At 25.8% G+C, this 20,783-nt stretch overlaps 1 protein-coding gene and 1 long non-coding RNA gene across 6 annotated transcripts in view; one reads left to right on the top strand and one right to left on the bottom strand.

The window, feature by feature from the left end:
* Positions 1-3,475: 3,475 nt before the first annotated feature.
* LOC136091051 (torsin-1A-like) overlaps positions 3,476-20,783 on the bottom strand; it is a 54,214-nt gene continuing 36,906 nt past the window's right edge. Inside the window, exon 5 of the mRNA XM_065818035.1 lies at positions 3,476-4,338. Within this exon, the coding sequence (XP_065674107.1) occupies positions 3,491-4,338 (848 nt within the window). The 3' untranslated portion in view covers positions 3,476-3,490. The remainder of the gene's footprint in view (positions 4,339-20,783) is intronic.
* LOC136090580 (uncharacterized) lies at positions 15,441-18,957 on the top strand. Of its 5 annotated transcripts, none has more exons than XR_010643534.1 (7): positions 15,441-15,669; positions 16,391-16,663; positions 16,809-16,928; positions 17,326-17,424; positions 18,077-18,235; positions 18,515-18,577; positions 18,663-18,957. It is a non-coding gene; the product is annotated as an uncharacterized LOC136090580 (long non-coding RNA). The 5 variants fall into 5 exon arrangements; XR_010643537.1 differs by having other exon boundaries at positions 15,465-15,669; positions 16,391-16,448; XR_010643536.1 differs by lacking the exon at positions 15,441-15,669 and having other exon boundaries at positions 15,771-16,448.

Below are 20,783 nucleotides of genomic sequence, written 5' to 3'. Positions count from 1 at the left end.
GGCAGAATTTGTGGTAACTTTTGATTTAAAAATAAACTCCTTCATTGCTAGTAAAATAAAAAAAGGTTCAGGAGGAAAAAATGAGGGCATGAGCCTTTATAGTGACCTTCTTCAAAACTTTAGTTTTTTATCATGCTGTTTTTATTCGTAGTAGTATCAATATTCCAAAATTTTTTCAAAATACTCTCATTGGTTCTCAAGATACTTAAGTTTGACTAAAATTTTAGAAAAAAAATATATAATCAAGTCTCAAAATCTAACTCAAAAACGGAGTTCCAGACAATTAGCGCCATCTGTGTGACCACCTAATACTGTAAGCCCTGGGTTTACAGTAGAAGCTTATTTTAAAATAGGTTTTCATCTTTCATCTACTATATTTTATAAAATACCAAAGGGTATTTTAATATAAAAAAAACCCACATATATTTAAAATATATAATTTCAAATTTGATTAAGAGCTGCCTTTTAAGAAGAGCTGTCCTGTAAGATTCAAGCAGAGCTCATTAGTAATTATTTTAGGTTTAAAAACTAGATAAAAGAAAGAAATCATTTTTGCATAGTTATTTTATTTTATTATTTTATTTTAGCTATTTGAGACTTAATAAACAAAAAAACATCTATGGTAGACATAAGGCTTGTCTAAACAGCATGCTTAAAAGTACTCAAAAACTGATTTTTCTTTTCTTTTATTATTAGTTTCTCAAACACATTAGTAGTCTATAGTTTTTTTTAATTATAAATCTTAATTTGATAAAATACCTCAAAATATAAAATTAGTTACATTAATTACCCAAAGTAGATACATCTTCAACCTCACTTCGACAACGCAACCTAATTTATAAATAGCCTTTTTTTTCCAATGGGTATTTCTATATTTTAAGATAGTTGAACAAATGAAGATTGTTAATAAAAAAATAATAGTCATAGACTAACAAAGTCTTTTTTTTTGATGAAAATTAAGATTGAAAAAATCATTTGTTGCGTACTTTCGAATCATGATGTTTAGACAAGTCATATGTATACCATATATATTTTATCGCCTATTGAGTCTTAACTACCTAATATAAAATAATAAAAAGAAATAACTAAGCAAAATTGGTTCTGCTATTCTAATTTCTAATTTGAAAATGTGTTTAACATTACTGGATAAGTCTTAAGTTACTATTTCAAACCTTTAAACTTTTACTTAAGTTGCGTGAAAGCTTTTTATTGTCATAACTCCAAAAACGAAAACATAATTTGATAAACATTTAATGCTTTATAACTTGGTTTATTATAAAATTTTTTAGGTAATATTAAATTTCATATAATACAAGAAAAACATTTTACAATTATTATAGTTTTTTATTTACCAAATGAAGTAATATAAAAAGATATTTTTGTAAAAATTCAACTGAAAAAAAAATTATCACAGAAATTTAAAACGTAAAAAAATCACCGCAAACTAAAAGTTTGATTATATCTTCTTTGCTAAATAATATTCTGTTCCTTATTATATTCAAACATAAGCCATTTACAATTGCGATTTTATCAAGTTATCAAAGCTAATTTATCTAACAGCAGAAACAAAAAAATATGATAAAATCCTTTAGATGTTTTGGATGATTTGGATGTTATTAGAAACATAAAAATGAATGATAAAGTAAAGCAGAGAACAAAGTACCACAAAAAAAGAAGAGTATTTAATGCGCAGAATGATAAAAATGCATGAAATGTAAACGGATGTGAGTTAAATGGCAGTAATATTTTAGGCGCATCTGCTAAGAAAGTTAAATTCATTACTAATGAACCAAGTAAAAACATTAAAAAATTAGTGGTTACAGTATAATAGACACTGAAATTTTATCTAAAGTTCTTTCATTGTTAATGTGTCCTCAATGTGAGAAGTGTGCACTGTACCTAGGTTATCACCATGAAAAAAAGAATGGACTAGCATCGTTGCTATATTTGAAGTGTACTACACTATCTTGTGATTATAAATATGAATTTTATACATCAGATAATTGTGTTAAAGGGTTTGATATTAAAACAAGACAATATATGCAATGAGAGTATTAGGACATGGTCCTACTGGAATTGAAATATTTACTCAGCTTATGAATATGCCTAAACCAATGACACCAAAAAACTATACAAAAATAGCAACAAAAACTGGACCAGGAATGCCTGCTGATATTATTCACAAAATCAAGCCAATTTATGCTGATTTAATATATGCTGATTTAAGTAAAGATTCTGAATTAGTAAAGTGTTTGCATGGCAAAACCCAGAATTGTAATGGGAGTTTTAATAATTGAATATGGGAAAAATTAAAGTAATTATGTTGGTTTAGCCAGCTTAGAGTTCTTAGATGTACGATGCAACAGCATCGTACATGCTGTTTCAAATTATAACATTGGTATGAAGTCTGTTATTTTAATTTATGAAAAACTAAATATGAAACCAGGACATTTTACATTAGCTAGTTGCAGACTCATAAACAAAAAATGAATAAATCTATCATCATTTAAATCGAGTGAAAATTTTTTTTTTAAAAAGATTAAACGAAAGTTGTTACGACGTCAAATATTATCAAAGAATGATTACCAAAAGTCAATAGAAAAGGCCAAGGAATATTATGAATCTGGTAGTTTTTAAAATATTCTTTTAAAAAGTAATTTTTTTAAAGAAATATTTATGAAATGAACAATAATTTATGATTTTATTTTTTGTTTTGCGTTTTTTGAGAATTTGCTTTTTAAACACGCCGGTAAAAAAATCTTGAAAAGTATACATGCTATCATTATGAATTTTTCAGGGATTGTTCGTTTTGCCAATATTTATGATATGATCGGAGTAGAATTTCTAATATGACTTAAGATTTTGAGTTATTAAGTTTTTTTCTTTGCGTTTTGACCTTTTTTTAAAAAACCTAATTTGTCTGTAGCTTTTTATGGAAAAAAAATATTTATTAAAAAATCTGCTTCGTTCATATCACAAATTAAGATATTTAGAACAGTTCTGCAAAACTTCAGTGACACTCCTTTACTCACAAGTCTTTATTTTTTTACGGCGTAAACACAGTTTTTGAGGTATTTTCAGCTGATTTTTTTGGTTACCATAGCAACGAGCTACCATTTTATGTGTTTTTTGGTATTTTTAATGTCAGTGTAATTTTTCCTATGTGACTAAAGAGAAAGTTACTTTTTATGTGTAGTTTTAAAATTTGAGGGTAGTTGCCTCTTAAAACTTTTGCTGTAAACCATTGTTTTTTATTAGAACATTTATGCGTTTTGTTTGCAATGGCTCCTAAAGTGAACTTTTGAATACAGAACTAAAAAAAAAAGTTTAATAAGTTCTAATTTATTAGAATTATAATTAAAAACAAATTTTAATTAAAATATTAGCTTCATTATTAAAATTTAAAACAATAAAATATCATTTGGTATTAAAATTATTAAAAACACATTACAAAGAGTCACGTAAACTATTCAAATCATTTCTAATAAAGTTACCACAAAGTAACCACTTTACTTTGAATTAATTTACAACCTTGCGTCGAATAATATTTATACTGATCGTAAATCATTTCATTAGCAACGATATTCAGATTGTTACTGTTGGCTTCTATTTTACGCTTTTCAAGTTCTTTTTTTGCGCATTGCTGGACATGTTTCCTCTCCAAAGGTAAAAAGGGAACATAGAGACTTATTGATGACTTTGAAATAATTTTGGAGTTTTTAAATCCACCTGGCGATTGAGCAGCAATATTAGGTATACTGTTTTCAATATCTGTTAAAGGTATTGTCTCTCTAGTATTTTTATTTTTGTAATGATTAACCAAACGATTGATTATCATATCATCACCAATATTGCTTAGGAAAATAAATATACTTTTTCGATAATCTTGATTACCAACTTTTTCGTTGTGGTCTAAAATTGAAGTCATGACGTCAGCAAGACCTTCTGGCATACTCTCAAATTCATCAAATATAAATAATGAGCGCTCACATAAAATAATCTTACTTTTAATGAAATCTAATAAATCAGTTTTTATTTTCGGCAATAATTCCGGTGTACAACCTGCATAATTAATTTGTGAATATATAAAATGAACAAATTTACTCTCAGTGCCATTTTTAAACAAAGCATTGGCAACTATCTTAGACACGTAACTTTTACCAGTGCCAGTCGGTCCGTGAAAAGACATAACTAAAGGTGTTTCTCGTTCTTTAATAGTGGAATTAACAATTTTAACAATACGTTTAATGGCATATTCCTGGCCAAAAACATTTGCATTTAAATTTTGTTCCAAATTGTTTTTATTTATCCTTTCAATATAGTAATCCTCACTGCACTCTGAAATGTAAATAAAAATAAATATTTTCTCTTTTGAGTTCAAATCAGAAACATTAAGTCTTAAAAGGACTACAAAATCCTTGGTTCAAAGATTAAAAAATAGGGTTTGACAAGTAAAAAGGATCTTACTAAACGTGCCAACTAAATATTTTAAAACTTAAAGCTGCGGGTAAAATATAGTATAAGAGTATGATAAGCTGTAGATAGTAATATATTTGTTAATTCTTTATTATTATTGTTTTTTTATACTTTGCATTAAGGTTTTGATAAAACTTCTATCTGTTTTAAAAGTTGCAATAAATAGGATATCCACAAAACTAATTTGAAACATTTAAAACTATTTTTATGAATAATCACACTAAAACCAATTATTGAAAAAATCAAATATTCCCTATTTAGTGCAGCAGCTAAACAAAGTTTAAAAAGGGATTCTGAATAGTTTGTTTAAAGAAAAAACAGTTTGTTTTAAAAATCTTTATTTTATTTGAAGAAGTTATATAAACGATAAAACATTTGTATTGAAGAAATTTAACATCAACATTGCAGGTTAAAATATTTTTTTTGTTTGATATAATTATGTTCAAACCACTCATAATAATAGGTTCAACTTTGACAGATAAAAAGTTTAAAATCAAAAATCACTTAAGAAAAAACGGAAATCCCTAGAATTTTTTTTAAGATTGATGTTTAAAGAACTCTAAAGATTTCAGTTTTATACATTTTAACATATATAATATATGGTCGAGATGAATTTTTGCAAATTGTGAGATAATTATTTTACGTTTTACTTTATTATTAAACTTTGTAGTTTGCTATGCCACAATTAATATTTATAAAGTTTGAAAACAGTTAGATGATCAGCTATTTATAATATAATATCCATGAATGAAAGTATTCCACATTTAATAAAAAAGTTACAAAAACCTTGGTTCACAGTTATATCAACCAACAAATATTATAACATTTTACTTATTAAAAATATCTTTAAGAACGATATTTATGGTTAAATGCAACATAAGAATTTACAAAAGCTATTATCATTTCTGTTATTTAACATATGTAACTTTTTTGTGAGTTAACACATGTAATTATTTCGTGTGTCTGTCAGAAAAAGAAGGCCGCATTATTAATGAAATGCAGCTTAAGAAAAAACATATATGCACAACAAAAACAGTTTCAAAATTTCAACAGTGCATTATACCTGCAGTAGCTTAAGGGATTTAAATTAAAAATTTAACATATATCAACCACCTTATGAGAAATTAGTCCTATGAATAACATTTTTATTGAGATAAAACACACGATTATTGAGATAAAACACATAATTATTGAATAAACATTCTAATTTTGTATATAAAAAAAATTTTATGTTATAGATATAAATTTTTTTTAATTTCATTATTTGTTAATATAGCCTTTTTTCATGAATACAGTTTTCATATTCATACATATGCAATTAAATAAATTTCAAGGAAGACATAATGTTTTATTACAAGAAGAAGTCAAATGTCTCATCACAAGAAGAAGACAAATTATCTTATCACAAAAAGAAAACATAATGCCTTATCACAAGAAGTAGACATAACGTCTTAGCAGCGAGTCCCATTTTTACAAGTTCATAGTTTACAAATATGTCATTATAGAGACGTAAATATATAAACAAGGATAAATTATTGGTACTTTTTTTCAGTAATATACTATGACCAGCGATTTATAAAATTACTTAAAGTTAAGTCAGTAAATAAAGTGGTGAGACTTAAACTCTTTTAAAGTTTAAATCCTATCTCTTCTCTAGTGGGACATTCTGAACTGAATTTACAGCATTGACAGAACTGAGGAAATCATATGTCCTAAACTCAGAGCTTCTTAATATATTGTTGTGTTATTGATTCTTATTTCCTTCAGTTAAAAAAACCAGAATATTTTCAATTATTAAAGTTATCATTACTTGAAAGAGATTCTGAAAGAAGATATGGTAAACAGCAAACAAGAAAGAAAAAACGGTCCTCTACAAAATCTTTAAATCATAATATTATTACGACAGAAATGTTTAACTTTTAATGTTTAATGTTAAATGTCGTTTTATTAGCTATGCTTAGAAAGAACGCGTTCTTCAAATGCACAGGGTCATCGGAGAAAGATCTCTTTAGCGAGTTGAAACTTTTTTCCTTATGAAATTTAATTATTAGTTTAGATATATTATATAAAAAATCGTACTAAGATAAATAATCATCGATAAGATCATATTATAATTAAAGTAAGTGTATAAAATAGTTGTATATACATTTTTATTAGATAAAAAAGAAAGAATTTAAGTTTTTATTAGAGATAGCAAGGATTTTAAGTAGATTTTAATTAGGATTTTAATTTTTTAAACAATTTATATTTTGTTTGTTTTAGCTTTTCGTTTTGGCAGTTTTATTATTTTATTGTTTAGAAGAAAAATAGAGGTATAGATGTTATTTAAAGTTATACTAATGCTATTTTCATAAAATGGTTATTACTAATTTGAAATTTCTGCGATGCTATTAACTATTTTTATTCTTTTTTAGAAAATTTAGAAAAATTAAATTAAAGTTTTGTGCCAAATCTGGCATGACATGTCACATGTTATTGTATGTAAAGTTTAAATTTTGTTATCAGGATTACAGTTTTTATGAAAAAAAAAGGTAAGGAGTATTGTTCTTAAATATATATTGTGTTTATTTTAAAACATTTTAAATTTTCTCGCGTCATTTTTTAAATTTTTGTTTGTACACGTTTATTGTTTGCATTTATGCTTTTTTGATATGTAAGTGATGTGGTAATAAGTGCTTTATAGTTGTTTCATCAATGTCTGTTTATAATAACGTAAAGTCTCTTTTATTGTTTGTGTATGTGTTATATAATTGTTTTTAAAAATGTGTTTAAGTATGTATATAAGGTATATATTTAACCTAATATGCATATTTAATCATATTTATTGTGTTTAAAGTTGGCACATATGTTTATATTATGTTGTTTCAAAGTGCTGTGACTTTGTAAACGTGAAGAGCAAGATTTGTCAACTATGCCAGCCAAGTGATGTACTTTTAACAGAGGGTTACACGAGAGTGTTTAGTGCCAAAAAGTACATAATAATGTATTTTAATAGAATTTTGCTTAATGTTGTTACTTATGTTCTGTTTAATATGAATGTTATCTTGTTTAAGTTCCTTTAAAAACAAATTATATTAATTTGTGGTGAGTTCTATTGTTGTGTGTTGTTGATGTGATTTTTTTTTGTTATCTTTCAAAGTGATAGACATTTTGCTTATATACTGTTTGTAGGTTGTGAGCACACTTTATATGAAAAACTTTATATATTTTTTAAATATTTTTTTCATAGTTTTTGATAAATACAGCGGTGGCCAAAAATTGAAGACTCCTCATTTTTTTTTAAAAATTTATTTTTAACCGTAGTATAATTTTATTTTGGAAAAAGGTATCACCAAAAGAAAAACATTTTTAGAAAGAATTTTTATGGTAATTTATATTTATTATAAAAAAACTTATGATTTTTTTACAAAATAATGTTAAAAAAATAAAAAACTGACGAGTAAAAAATATAAATGGGAAAAAAAATCGGACAAAATTTTAAGACCAGTTTCAAAAATATTTCAAAAAGCAATAAAAAAATAATTTAGAAACGTGTTGTTCCTCTATTTGTTTTCAAGCACTCTTGTACTCGTTCTGGCATTGAATTTATTAAAGTTTTGATTACTTCATCAGGCTTATTTTTCAAATGATGAGATATAAAAGATTTCAAATCATCCAAGTTGTAAAGTTGTTCTTTACCAAGCTTGTGATCAGTTGTCTATTGGATTCAAGTCTGGACTATTGGCAGGCCATAGAAGCACTTGAATTTTATTAGAATTGAACCAATCGCTAACAACATGCGCTTTATGACACGGCGCATTATCTTGTTGGAAAATAAATCCATCTTGCACCTGCCATAAATCAATGCTAGGAATAAGCGAGTTTTCCAAAACTTCAATGTACTTTTCTTTGTTGAGTATACCATCGAATAAATGAAAAACGCCAACTCCACAGGCACTCATACAGGCCCAAATGCCTATTGAACCACTGCCTTGATTTGTTTCTTTCAAAATGCACGATTCATCGAACCGTTTGCAGGGTAGTCTATGCAATATTACGCGACCTTTTCTGTTGTCTACCTCAACGTTCATTTCATGACTAAAGACCACACGGCTCCACTGATCTGTTGACCAATTTTAAGTAGTTTGCATCACTCTTTCCAGGCAAATTTTTGTTTTTTCATTTAAGCGTGGGTTTTTGCAGCAGCACGCCATAAATAATTTAAATTGTGGAGGACCCTTCGCACAGTTCTAGGGCTTGCTTTAAGACCATTTGACAGTGTCCATTTCGTAGACAAGTTTGTAGATGATGCTTGTCTGTTTTCTTTCATTAATCTCACTAACGAGCGAACATCACGGTCATTTGAAGTTTTATTGCGTCCAGTCCTATGACGAATATTAATTGACTGGGTCTCTTTGTATCGTTGAATTATGTTAATAATGCAAGAGTTAGACCTTCCGAGCTTTTCTGCTATTTGTCTGATGCTATAGCCTTCTGCTTTTAATACAAGTGCCGCGTATCTGTCTTTTTCTTCGATCTTTGCACGCATTTTTTGCAATATTTCTATATCCTTATTGCAATTCAAAAGTAAATGTTTGTTTGATATCGAAACTCAGGTTTCGACATTTTGTTTTATAGCCAACGTAATAAGCAATAAGACAGTTAAAAAAAATAATGGATTAGTATTTTTAATAAGTGCAAATTAAAGATTTGAAAGTGGTCGCTAAACTTTGTCCAGTTTATTTAAAGAAGGTTATAAGTACTCATAAGTTTTTTAATAAGTTAAATGCTGTTTAATTAAAATTAGATTAAAAAAATTATACCACTTTAATCCGTATGTTTTAATTAACAAGATATTGAAAAAAAAATAATAATATGTCAATTAGAATCTTCTTAACTTTAATTTAAAGTTTAAGAAAGCAACTAAAAAATGAGTGGTCTTTAATTTTTGACCACCGCTGTATATGTCACTTAATATTGGTATAAAATGTGTTTATATGTGTTATATAAAACTATATTTGTTTATAGTTGTATATATGTTAAAATTATGTTGTTTCCATGTTTCCAAAGTGTTGTGATTTGGCATTATCTTGAGCAGGATTGATATCCTTGCCAGCCAAGCGGTGTACTTATAACAGAGGTGGGACTAGGCAGCATTTAGTGCAAGGCGGTGTTTCTGCTTTAGTGTTAGGTTGTGTTGTCTTGCCTATTTTTAGTTATTCTGAAAACACATAATGTCTGGTAATGTTTAGCGTAATGTGTATGAGAGAGAATGCAACCTTGACCTTTAAATCTAGGGCATTTTAATGTACTAAACTTGAAGTAATTGAATAACTAATATTGAATATAAAAGTAAATATACTTTTATGTATTTATATGTTTAGTAAAAAGATAAATGTAGTTAACTTTAAATTGGTTTTCTAATTTTGTCTTTAAAATTTTAAATTGGTTTGTCATTTTCAGTGGATTTTAGGATCAAGGGTGTAAATACTCTATTGTTATGTGTTATTGGTGTGATGTTTTGTGTTGATAGACTGCTTGACTTACCTTCACGTTGGTGTCCATTGTTAAAAATGAATAGTTGGTAGTTTCATTATTGGAACTTACTGCTTTAATTTATTTACTGAAAGCCAAGACAACGTTTTGCTAAAAATGCCATTTATATCTTTATTTGATTTTTATGTTATGTTTTTAGTATTGCTTATCCTTTTGCACTTGGAAACAGATTTTATTATTACATTTTCGATAAATGTTTATATTAACTGCCATGTCAACATCGGTTACTATAAATAGGTAAATCGATTTTGAGTTTTTTTGTGGCATTTTTTTTTAATTTATTTTTTATTTTTTTGTAATTATTGTATCATAATACCAATTTTTTTCTTTAAGATTTACGATTTATAAAAAAAACCTGATTTCCTTTCATTGTAAATTTTTTTCAGTTAAAATGAAATAAAAATATGCAATTAGTTCAAAATTCTTTTTAATTTCTCTATTTTATGCCTAATAATTTGTTGTACGTAACTTAAGAGATGTTTTTAAAGTGAGATCGCAACTAAAAACAAACTAAAAACCTTTAAATACATCGAGAATATTAAAGTTTTGCGCATTTTTCAAAAACCAAGTTACTTAACATTTATAAGGTTTTTTTTTAATTAATTAGCTTAGTATTAATTAATTAGTAATTAATTACTAATACTAATTAATTAGTAATTCTAATACTAATACTAATTAATTTATAACTAATTAATTTATAATTAATTTATAATTATAATTAATTATAATTAATTTATAATTAATTGTAATTAATTTATAACTAATTATAATTAATTTATAATTAATTATAATTAATTTATAATTAATTTATAATTAATTATAATTAATTTATAATTAATTATAATTAATTTATAATTAATTATAAATAATTTATAATTAATTATAATTAATTTATAATTAATTATAATTAATTTATAATTAGTTAATTTATAATTAATTAATAATACTAATACTAATTAATTAGTAATTAATTAGTAGCTTTTATTGTTTAGACACAGAATTGAAGACTGAAATAAGTCAGTGTTTTTGCTATTAAATATTTGTTAATAAGAATTTGTTTATTTGTCCTGTAACTGGAATTTTAAAATTTCAAGTACTTAAGCTTTATTTTCTTTTTTCTTTTTGTAGAGTTGGAAAAAAAACTAAGTGTAAATTATATGATTAGTATAGTTAAATAAATAAAGTGTTTTTATCTGTACCTCAAAAGTCCAAGTCAGTTGTCACATTTTAGAAATTGTCCAGGAGACAGTAAGTAGTGAAATAATTAGTCTTCCTTGGCTTATTCTTGATTGTTAAATTTATGTTTCATTTAATTTGTCTTGAGGCACATGAAATATACTTTTGACGAAAATAAAAAGTTTTATCAAAAAAGTGAAAAGCCATTTCTGAACTAAAGACGTTTTTTCTTTGTTTCACATTGTTGTAGGAAAACAGGCTTTATACCTGTGTAGATACTGAAAAAACTAAAAGGGTCTCATACATAACTCATTTAAAAAAAAAACTGGATAACCGACCGTTTCTTTCGAGGTACAGATATGAAAATTTAAAGGTTATTTTAGTTTATAGCTTTGGTTTAGTTTATAGTTAATTTTAGTTTAGCTTTTGTTAGTTTTAGCTTCAGTTATCTTTTTTCTTACTTTAGACATTTTCCTGGAAGATAGGGGGATAGGTAAAAACAATTATAATTATATGTTTATTCATATGTAAATATTATTCTATCAATTATTCCGAGGTATATTTTTAGTCTTTAGTGTCTGGTAGAAGCATAACTGGTAGGGCTGTGTTTTAAACTTTATACATTTTTTATGGAGAAATTTGTGCAATAGATAAAAGAATTATTTAATATAAACATGAAATTTTTAAACTGTTTGTATTTTACTCATATTTTTATTAAAATTAAATTTTTCACAAGTTTAACCCTTTTTAGTTTATTTTTTTTTATTATTATTATTATTTTTAGCATCCTCTTCATCCTGTGAAAATGGTGAGGTTATGCTTTATATTTTTATTAAAATAAATTGTAAATATTTTTAAATTTTATTATATCCTTCTATTTGTAATTTTAGAGTCGTTAACATTTGAGCAATACTAAAGAGACCGCTCCCAACACCCAGGGCCTCTCTCGGAGAGGTCTTTCAATCAATGGCGAAGTATTGGCGGTATGAATGAGCCATTCTTTAAATGGAGGGCTCATCCATACCGGTGTGTTGGAAGGCACCGAGGAAAAAAAGCAACCAAAAGGTTGTTAATGATTTCTATCAGTGAAGATATTTATATCTTTTTTGTTGCCTCTTTTTCTTTAGTGATTGTTTTATTTTTTTAATTTTGTAACTTTGTAATTTTTATTTTAATTTCTAATTTTTTTTTATGATATATTGTTGTATATTTGGTTTGTTTTTGTCTTTTTGAAATTTAAATTTATTTGTTTTTCACCAATTAAATTTAAATACAGTTAAATTGATTCATTACCCAATCGCCATAATATGATGATACATTCTATTTGTTAAAAGTAATTAATTGGTAGTTTAATTTATTAAAAACACTGCTTTTAAAATTTAATATAAGCCAAAAGTATTTAGCTATATAAATGCAATTTATTTATATGTCTATTTGATTTTTTATCTTTATTGTTTTTAGTTTGGCTCCTTAAAGCATTTGTTTTTTTGCTTTTTAAATAAACTATTTTATATCTATTGTAATGTTTTTTAAGTTTAACTAAAGATTACTAATAGCCAACGTGAAATAACGTCATAAAACAACAACAAGCTGCATCATGACAGCAGTTTAAGTATGACATCAAGCTATTGAAAAGCAGTTAAGTTGTTTTCCAGTTGTTTTTTTTTGTCTTTTTTTTATCTACTTATCTGTTACATTTTTTATTATAGGTTTGTCATATGACGCATTAATGTATTATAAAAGATCAAAGTTTACATATTTTCACAACTTGTTATACACATGTTTGATTTTAAATTAACATGTGTATAAAAAATTGTAATAATATGTAAGTTTACATATTTTTACAGTTTGTTATACACATGTTTGATTGTAATATAATTTTTTTTTGTTTGAAACGTATTTGTACTAAATTGCTGATTTATTTATAATAAATTTATTTAGTTGTGTGCATTTAACGTTTTAAAAACAATTTTCTTTTTTAAGGAAACATGTATCAAGGGGATACTAAAAAATTAATAACTCGTGAATAATTTACGTTCACTTCATAGTAATCTGATTAATTAAAGTTCATGTTAAAAAAAATATAACAAGAGTTTAGCTTTAAATTTTCGTCAATTTAAACCATAATGAAGTGTTATTGTTTTGTGTCAGTAACTAAAAACGTATTGTGTTGAACTTTGCAGTTTCTTGGAAAATGGTATTGCCATACACTGACCTAAGTCAGTTGTAAATTACTCAAGTAATATTAAATAATTGGTAAATTAATTTATTTGAACTTTACAGATGGTTTAATTTTTTAATTTGAAGGTGTTTTTCTTACAGGGTATTAGTTAAGGTTTCGCAACTTTAAGTTGTGGAAAACAGCCACTATAAATTAAGTAACAGACCGACCGTAACCTCTATTACGGGTTGCTTTCTGCTAGTGTCAAAAAATCATTAACTAATCAATAAATTGAGACAAATAAAATCAGCGCCAAGAAAAACAGTTGTCTTAATTTCTAAAAGTGATTCTCCAATTTTTACAACTGGATACAACTTTTTTATAGACAGCGATTTTTTTTTGTCTTTTTAAATATAGTCTGACGATGCCCTGTTTGAATTGCAGCAATATACATTGAACATATTTTATTAAAGAAAATAAATCTTGGCCAGTTTTTCAATGTTTCATGCACTAAATGTAATTGGAAAATAACATTTTGTTCTTCAAAAGATTGCAGTTGATTGCAGTCATCTACAGGGAAAAGAGTTTTGAAATCAAAAAACTCACAGATTTTGTGAAATAAAAACATTTTTTGCAAACAGTATAAAACGTAGGAACTGAAAAAAGTTGACTTGTTGTCAGAGTCGCATATTGAACAGCTGTTCAATAAATCATGTGGAGGTACTAAAAATATAGAAGTTGATGAAATGATTAATAAATTGTCTAAAAAACACACTCTTAAATGGAGATGGTGGTACAAAATCTTTTGATAAAATTTGTAAATCCGATCCATATCCAGGTCATAGCATCACCAAAGGAGATATGTCCAAAAGGGTGTCAGAACACGTCTTCCAAAACTAATAGCCGATTACAAGGGTTAAAAGTTGATCAATGGTAAAAGCATTGGGGAGGTTTAATTTGTCTAACTAATAAAGTGATGAACACTTTTCAAAACTAAGTTGGAATGATTGTAGGACAAGTTAGTGAAAACCTTTATAAGATAAAAGAGGTTGTTGCTGCAGTTTTACATCATAGTACAGATGAGCCAAATTTGTAATTGCCACTGCTGTTATGGCAAAAAAATGATGGTCCCTAGAGATTGCTCCCAATTTTTAAAAAATAAGGGGATAAAAAATAGGTAATTTACTAAAGAAGGTTTACAAAAATTTAATATTCAGCTTGTCAACCAACCTTAGAAAAAGTCAACCAACTCAGTAAAACAAAGAAGAAATCTTCTTGTAATCAAAAAACGTATGAGCAATTAAATAAACTTGAGGAAAAGAAACATGCATATAGAGCATTTTACTTTTTTTTTGTTGTTGTTGTTTTGATTTTTTATTGTTATATTCCCTTTTTTTATATGTTTTATTCCCTTTTTTTTTAATTTCTTAATGAGATTTTTTTTGACTTTGATTTTTTACGATTTTTGCGGTCTCTAAACAAGGATTGGAATAGCTTCTGAGCTGAAATTTTTCAAGGTTTTACCTAGTTTTATTTAAAGTATTCTGTGGGAAGCACTTTTTAAAGTTTTATAAAAAGCAATACCATTTTTGGATAAACATATTTTTACTTTAATCTTAAAATTTAAAATTTGACAATTAATCTAGCACGTTTTAAAAAAAAATACTTTTTCTGCTCGCTCAGGAGATAGTATTACTAATAATGATTTTAATTCTAAAATTTTAAGCGATTCTGATCATTTTTCTAAAATTTATTGTTGTGGGAAGAGAAACATATCAAATTAGGTCGAAATTCTGTTCATCACGTGTACCATTAATGACGTCATTATTTTGTATTTATTCAAGTAATTCCCAGTAGGCACGCAACGTTTTATTCACGTTTCAATCACGTGTATTTTAGGTGACTTCGTCCAGGTTACTATTTTACGTGAAAGTCACGTGAAAGTTACGTGCCAAAATATCTCGTCTTTCGGAACTTTTTTTATTCTCAAAAAAAACTGGCATTAGAAATGTGAAATAATATTTTTTATTATATTAATTATTTTTTTATAGTATAGTTTTTATATTCATTATATTAGTTATAATTATTTACTTCTATGATAATATAATTAATTTTTATTGTAGTATTATCATAATTAAAAAATAAAAAAGTGGTCTATATAATATCTTTTAACGCAATGCATTTAAAACAGAACTAAAAAGAACAATATATTTTAAGTTGTAATATCTAATATCTAAATTATATCAAATTAAGTTAAATAAACTAGTACCCTATTTGCCGTCCCTATTTGCCACACAAATAAGATTAAACTCAAATACAAGGTATGCTTTTTTTCTACTTTATGATATAATATTTTAGACTGGCGAATTTGTCCATTTTGCTTACTTAATTTAGTTTAAGTTATGTTATAAAGAATTTAATATTAAATTAAGTATGCTACATGGACAAATTATAAGTTCTAGCAGAACTTATTCTTGATTCTTGAGCAATAATAATGTCTCTAGTACTTCTGCATACATTATTACTCAAGAGTCGTTTAGATAAAAACCTAAAATAGATTTTTTTTCTTTATTTGGTTTTTATCAACAAGGTTAAAGAGTTTATCCAAGATAATATCAATAAATAAATGTGTTATGTTATTTATTATTGATATATGTATATATTATTATTAAATACTTTATCTTTTTATAATATATGACATCTTGATCTCGTGCTTTACTTGTTAAAAAGGGTTAATACTTATTTATTTCCTTTTTTTATATTATTTGAATATTATATGATTAATATATATATATTCGAGTTATATGAAATTATTATTATATATATATTATATGACTTTTATTACTATTGTTATTATGTACAATATAAAACAGGTTATTCACGCGGATTTGTTCGATGTTTTCCCCACAAAAAGATAATTATGATGCTATTGTATTTGAAACTGCATTTTACTTATCTTTCAATGTTGACGACCTTCCAATATGTAAAGCAAGTTTCTCTCAAGTATAGCATTGCTTTTTTAAAAATTGTTTAATGATTTAGATCAAAGAAATAGCAACACCAGAAAATCTTGTTGCCAAAACAGTTGGTGACTCACCATGTAAGATTTGTGTTAAAAATTTGTGATTTAAGATGATTATTTAATATTCATATTATTATTAAAGTTTTTATTTGTTTCTTTTGAGCTAAATTTGGTGTTGTGAGCTATTATTGGAAAATATATCGACTTATTCATTAGATAAAGTTTGATGCCTGCTCTTACCCCGTTTCCTTCTTCATGTTTCAATCATGTATATTTTAGGTGACCTTGTCCAGGTGACAATTTTACTTGATTAAAACGTGAATGTTACGTTGCCAAAATATTGTGTATTTTGGAACTTTTTTTATTCATAATAAAAACCTGTGATTAGAAACTTGGAAAGATATTCTTTATTTTATTTACTATTTTTTTATAATTTAGTTTCAGGGATTATCTTATTCGGGATATTCCCGGAATACCAGATATTTTTCTGAAATTTATATTTTTCCAAATATTCGAAAAGTTTTCCATACATACAACTTATATTACAACATATAACAGGTATATATTATTCATCTATTTGTTTTTTTGTTGTTTTAGTCATCATTCATACAAAAATTAAGAAAAGTTTTTAAAAAATTGAGAAACAACTTGGCTGAATGCAAAATTAAGGGGAAAATGAGGGGGAAAATATTCTGAATTTTTTCAGGATATTTTGCGGATATTTTAGATATAATGATTACATGAAATACGTAGTTTATATATTCATTATTGTAATTACTTTTTATTTTACTTTTATAATAATGTAATTATTTTGCATTGTAATTTTATAATAATTTAAAAAGTAGGGCGTAAGATATCTTATAGCGTCGCAATGCATTTTTGACAAAAATAAAATGTCACATATATAATATTTTATCCAAACATATTATCTTATAACTAAGTTTTATCAATTTAGGTTTAATAAATATATTATAAAGCTTAGTTCAAAATTGTGTAACGTTATGGCAGATAATTCTCATATTGCAACACGCAAAAGATCAAACCCTACTACAAGGTATACTTTTTTTTCTACCATACTGTATATTATTTTAGACTGTCAAATTTGTCAATGTAATTAATTTGATAATAAATAAGTTATTATAACTTATTTAATATTAAATTTATTAAGCTACATGACAAATGATAAGTTCTGCATAAAATATTATTGACTAGGAAGACCCAATGGTATTGTTATGTTATTGCCTAGGAATATCATTCTGTAGTAAGACCCAATAACCTTTTAACTTTTAAAGTTTGAGAAAATTCACTTTTCCCTTTTTTTTGTCTTCTTTTGTGATCGCACTTTGTAGTAAGAATTTGATTTAATTCATATCTTGTTGGAGAATGCAACTTGATTCTGAGTTGAATTTTCAGCACTCTGTATTTATTGGTGACCTAATTTGAAAATACTTTATTATACATATTTTTAGTTTTATACTTAATATATTATATATAATTAGGGGTAGACGAGGCTCCTTAGCCATGGTGAATGTTTCCACAGCAAAAGGAGCCTCAAGGTGAAAATCTGACCATGGATAAGGAAAATTGTGATATAAAATCCCCACTATAATGCTTTGTGGTTATGTGATAACTATTACATTTTATAAATTGTTTTAATTTTTGTGTGCATTCTAAAATGACATTTAATGCTGTTCAAAACTTTGTAGATTACTCATTTAAAGCAACTTTGTGGGCTGTCACCTTTGCATCTAGTGAGTTAATGTATGAACAAGTTTATGCAGAAACAGTTGCAAATATAAGAAGATGAAAAACAAAGAAAACAAATTATCATGTTATCACATAGTACACAGATGTTATCACATAAGGTGAGTACAGGTCTTTTTCTAATCACGCCCATCAGTTATTAACTTTATATAGATATAGATATAGATAAATCCATAGATAGATATTAGATATAGATATATATAGATAAAAAATATTTTTTTAAACTTGTATTTTTTATTGTGTACTTCTTTTTTTTTAATCATCTGTCGACTTTTTTGTTACATCTTTTTTTATTAAATACTTATTTACTTTTTTAGCAATCAGAGTATTTTTTTACACTGTATGTAGTATTGTTTTCTTAAAATTATTTAATGATTTAGATAAAAGAAAACAAATAACACACTAGAAAATCTTGTTGCCAAAAGTAGTTAGCAACTCTCAAAGTAAGATTTGTTTTAAAAGTTTGTGATTTAACATAATTATTAAATAATCATACTATTATTTAAGATTTTATTCGTTTCTTTTCAGCTAAATCTGATTCATTAGATGAAGTTTGATGCGTGCTCTTATAGAAGAAAATATCGACTGATTTGTTAGATTGTGTTTGAAGCGTGCTTTTATGGAAGAATAGATATATAAGTTTGAAGCGTGCTCTTCGTAAGTTGCAGATCTACGACTTCGTACTTATTACTTATTGGATATAAGGAGGATATTTTAACAAAAGTGCAGCTTTTGTTACAAATTAAAAATTTTTATGTCAAGAACTAATATACTGACTAATAAAACCATGTATTTTAATACGTATTAAATATTTCCTCGACGATGAGTTTTTTTTCTTTACACGAATCTAAACACTTATAATTGTAATTATAAAGCATAATTATTGCTTAAATATTACGTGCCAAAATTAACGTAAAAAGCACGTCTTTTGGACAGTTTATGGGGACCAAAAAGTCACCTAAATATCACGTGCCAAAAGTAACGTGAAAAACACGTCCATAAATCACGTGAATTGGTCATTTCATGGGGACCAAAAAGTCACCTAATTGTCACGTGCCAAAATAACGTGAAATTCACGTTTTTGTCACGTCGCTGTGCCTACTGGGTTGTTTGTTTTTAAATATATACCATTTAAATAAACTATATTAATTTATTTTGATTTTTTGTAATTGTTTTTTATAGTTTAAGGTGCAAAAATTAAAGCATTGGTATAAAAAATTTAAAAAAACGTGAAATTAAAAAAACGTGAAATAAACATTACAAAATACTTTAAAACTTGTACATTATTGATTGTTTTGTTATGAGATTAGATATATTCCAATTAAAATATATTATAGAATATTATCATCTTTGTGCGGAGATATGATATTTTGAAGTTAATTTTTTTGTATAAAAAATACATTTCCACCAAAATGTCGACCCGTTTTGTGTTTATTTGCCTGCCTGAAAAGTAACAAGTAGGAGTTTTTACAAATATGTTTGATTATAGTATATTTGAGTTTTGATACCCAGAGTTCTCAAAGAATCGTTATGTCATGAGAAGTTATAAAGGTCTCATTATATTTAATATTAAGTCCCTTACAATCAAAAGTACACATTCTAAACTGTTTTTCAATATTTTCTTTTTTTAATGTATTGTATGAAGCCATAATGACTAGTATAATTTTTATGGTATGCGTTTGTTTCGAAATGTTGGTCACTTATAGAACATATACGCTTTTTCCAAACGGTTTAACAATTATATTATTTTCTTAACTAGACGGGGTAAATATTTTAATTTTTTCAGTATTATATACTAAGACTCAATATAATCTATTGTACTCGTTTTTGATACTTACGGCAATAGATATAGGCGTGATGCTTAACTTAGTCTCCATACGCAGTTTAAGCTGTTCTTCGTTAAATTCGTTGCGTGCACCACCTATAAAAACCTCAAACTTACAAATAATTCAATAACCAGCAATAGTTTTATTTCCGCGAAACTTTGTTCCAAATATAGGTTCCGATGCTTTATTTAAATTTTCTAATAATAAAATTGTTTCGCGTGCAGACTTATTATTTTTGCCAACTAAAACAAAAGCGTTTGGTATAATTTCGACTTTTAATTGTTTTTTTTATTTTCAAAAGTTGTTTGTTTGTTTATATCTGTTATAATTATGGTCTTTTGTTATTGAGCCACAACCTTAGCAAATAATTTGACCTTTACTTATTTGACTTAAATTGACTTTGTCGTAGTAATTTATTCTTTAACTGACGAGATTAAAAACTTGTCAGTAATACTTTTATCTTTTTTGGTCGATCATGGCCTTAAACGTACTTTAGCTTGCTTATATATATATATATATTTATATAAATGTTTATATATATATATATATATATATATATATATATATATATATATATATATATATATATATATATATATACATTTATATAAATATATATATATATATATATTTATATATACATATATATATATATATACACATTAATATATACGTGTATACATATACAAATATATATATATATATATATATATATATATATATATAGGTATATGTAAATATCTATATATATGCGATCATGGACTATACGATATTATTATAAAATTGCTTAGTATCTCATATATATATATATATATGTACATAT

The sequence above is a fragment of the Hydra vulgaris genome, chromosome 14 (assembly GCF_038396675.1).
Source record: "Hydra vulgaris chromosome 14, alternate assembly HydraT2T_AEP".
In the NCBI taxonomy this organism is placed as follows: Eukaryota; Metazoa; Cnidaria; class Hydrozoa; order Anthoathecata; family Hydridae; genus Hydra; species Hydra vulgaris.
The sequence above is the reverse complement of the archived record's forward strand: the minus strand, read 5'-3'. Positions and strand labels throughout refer to the sequence as shown.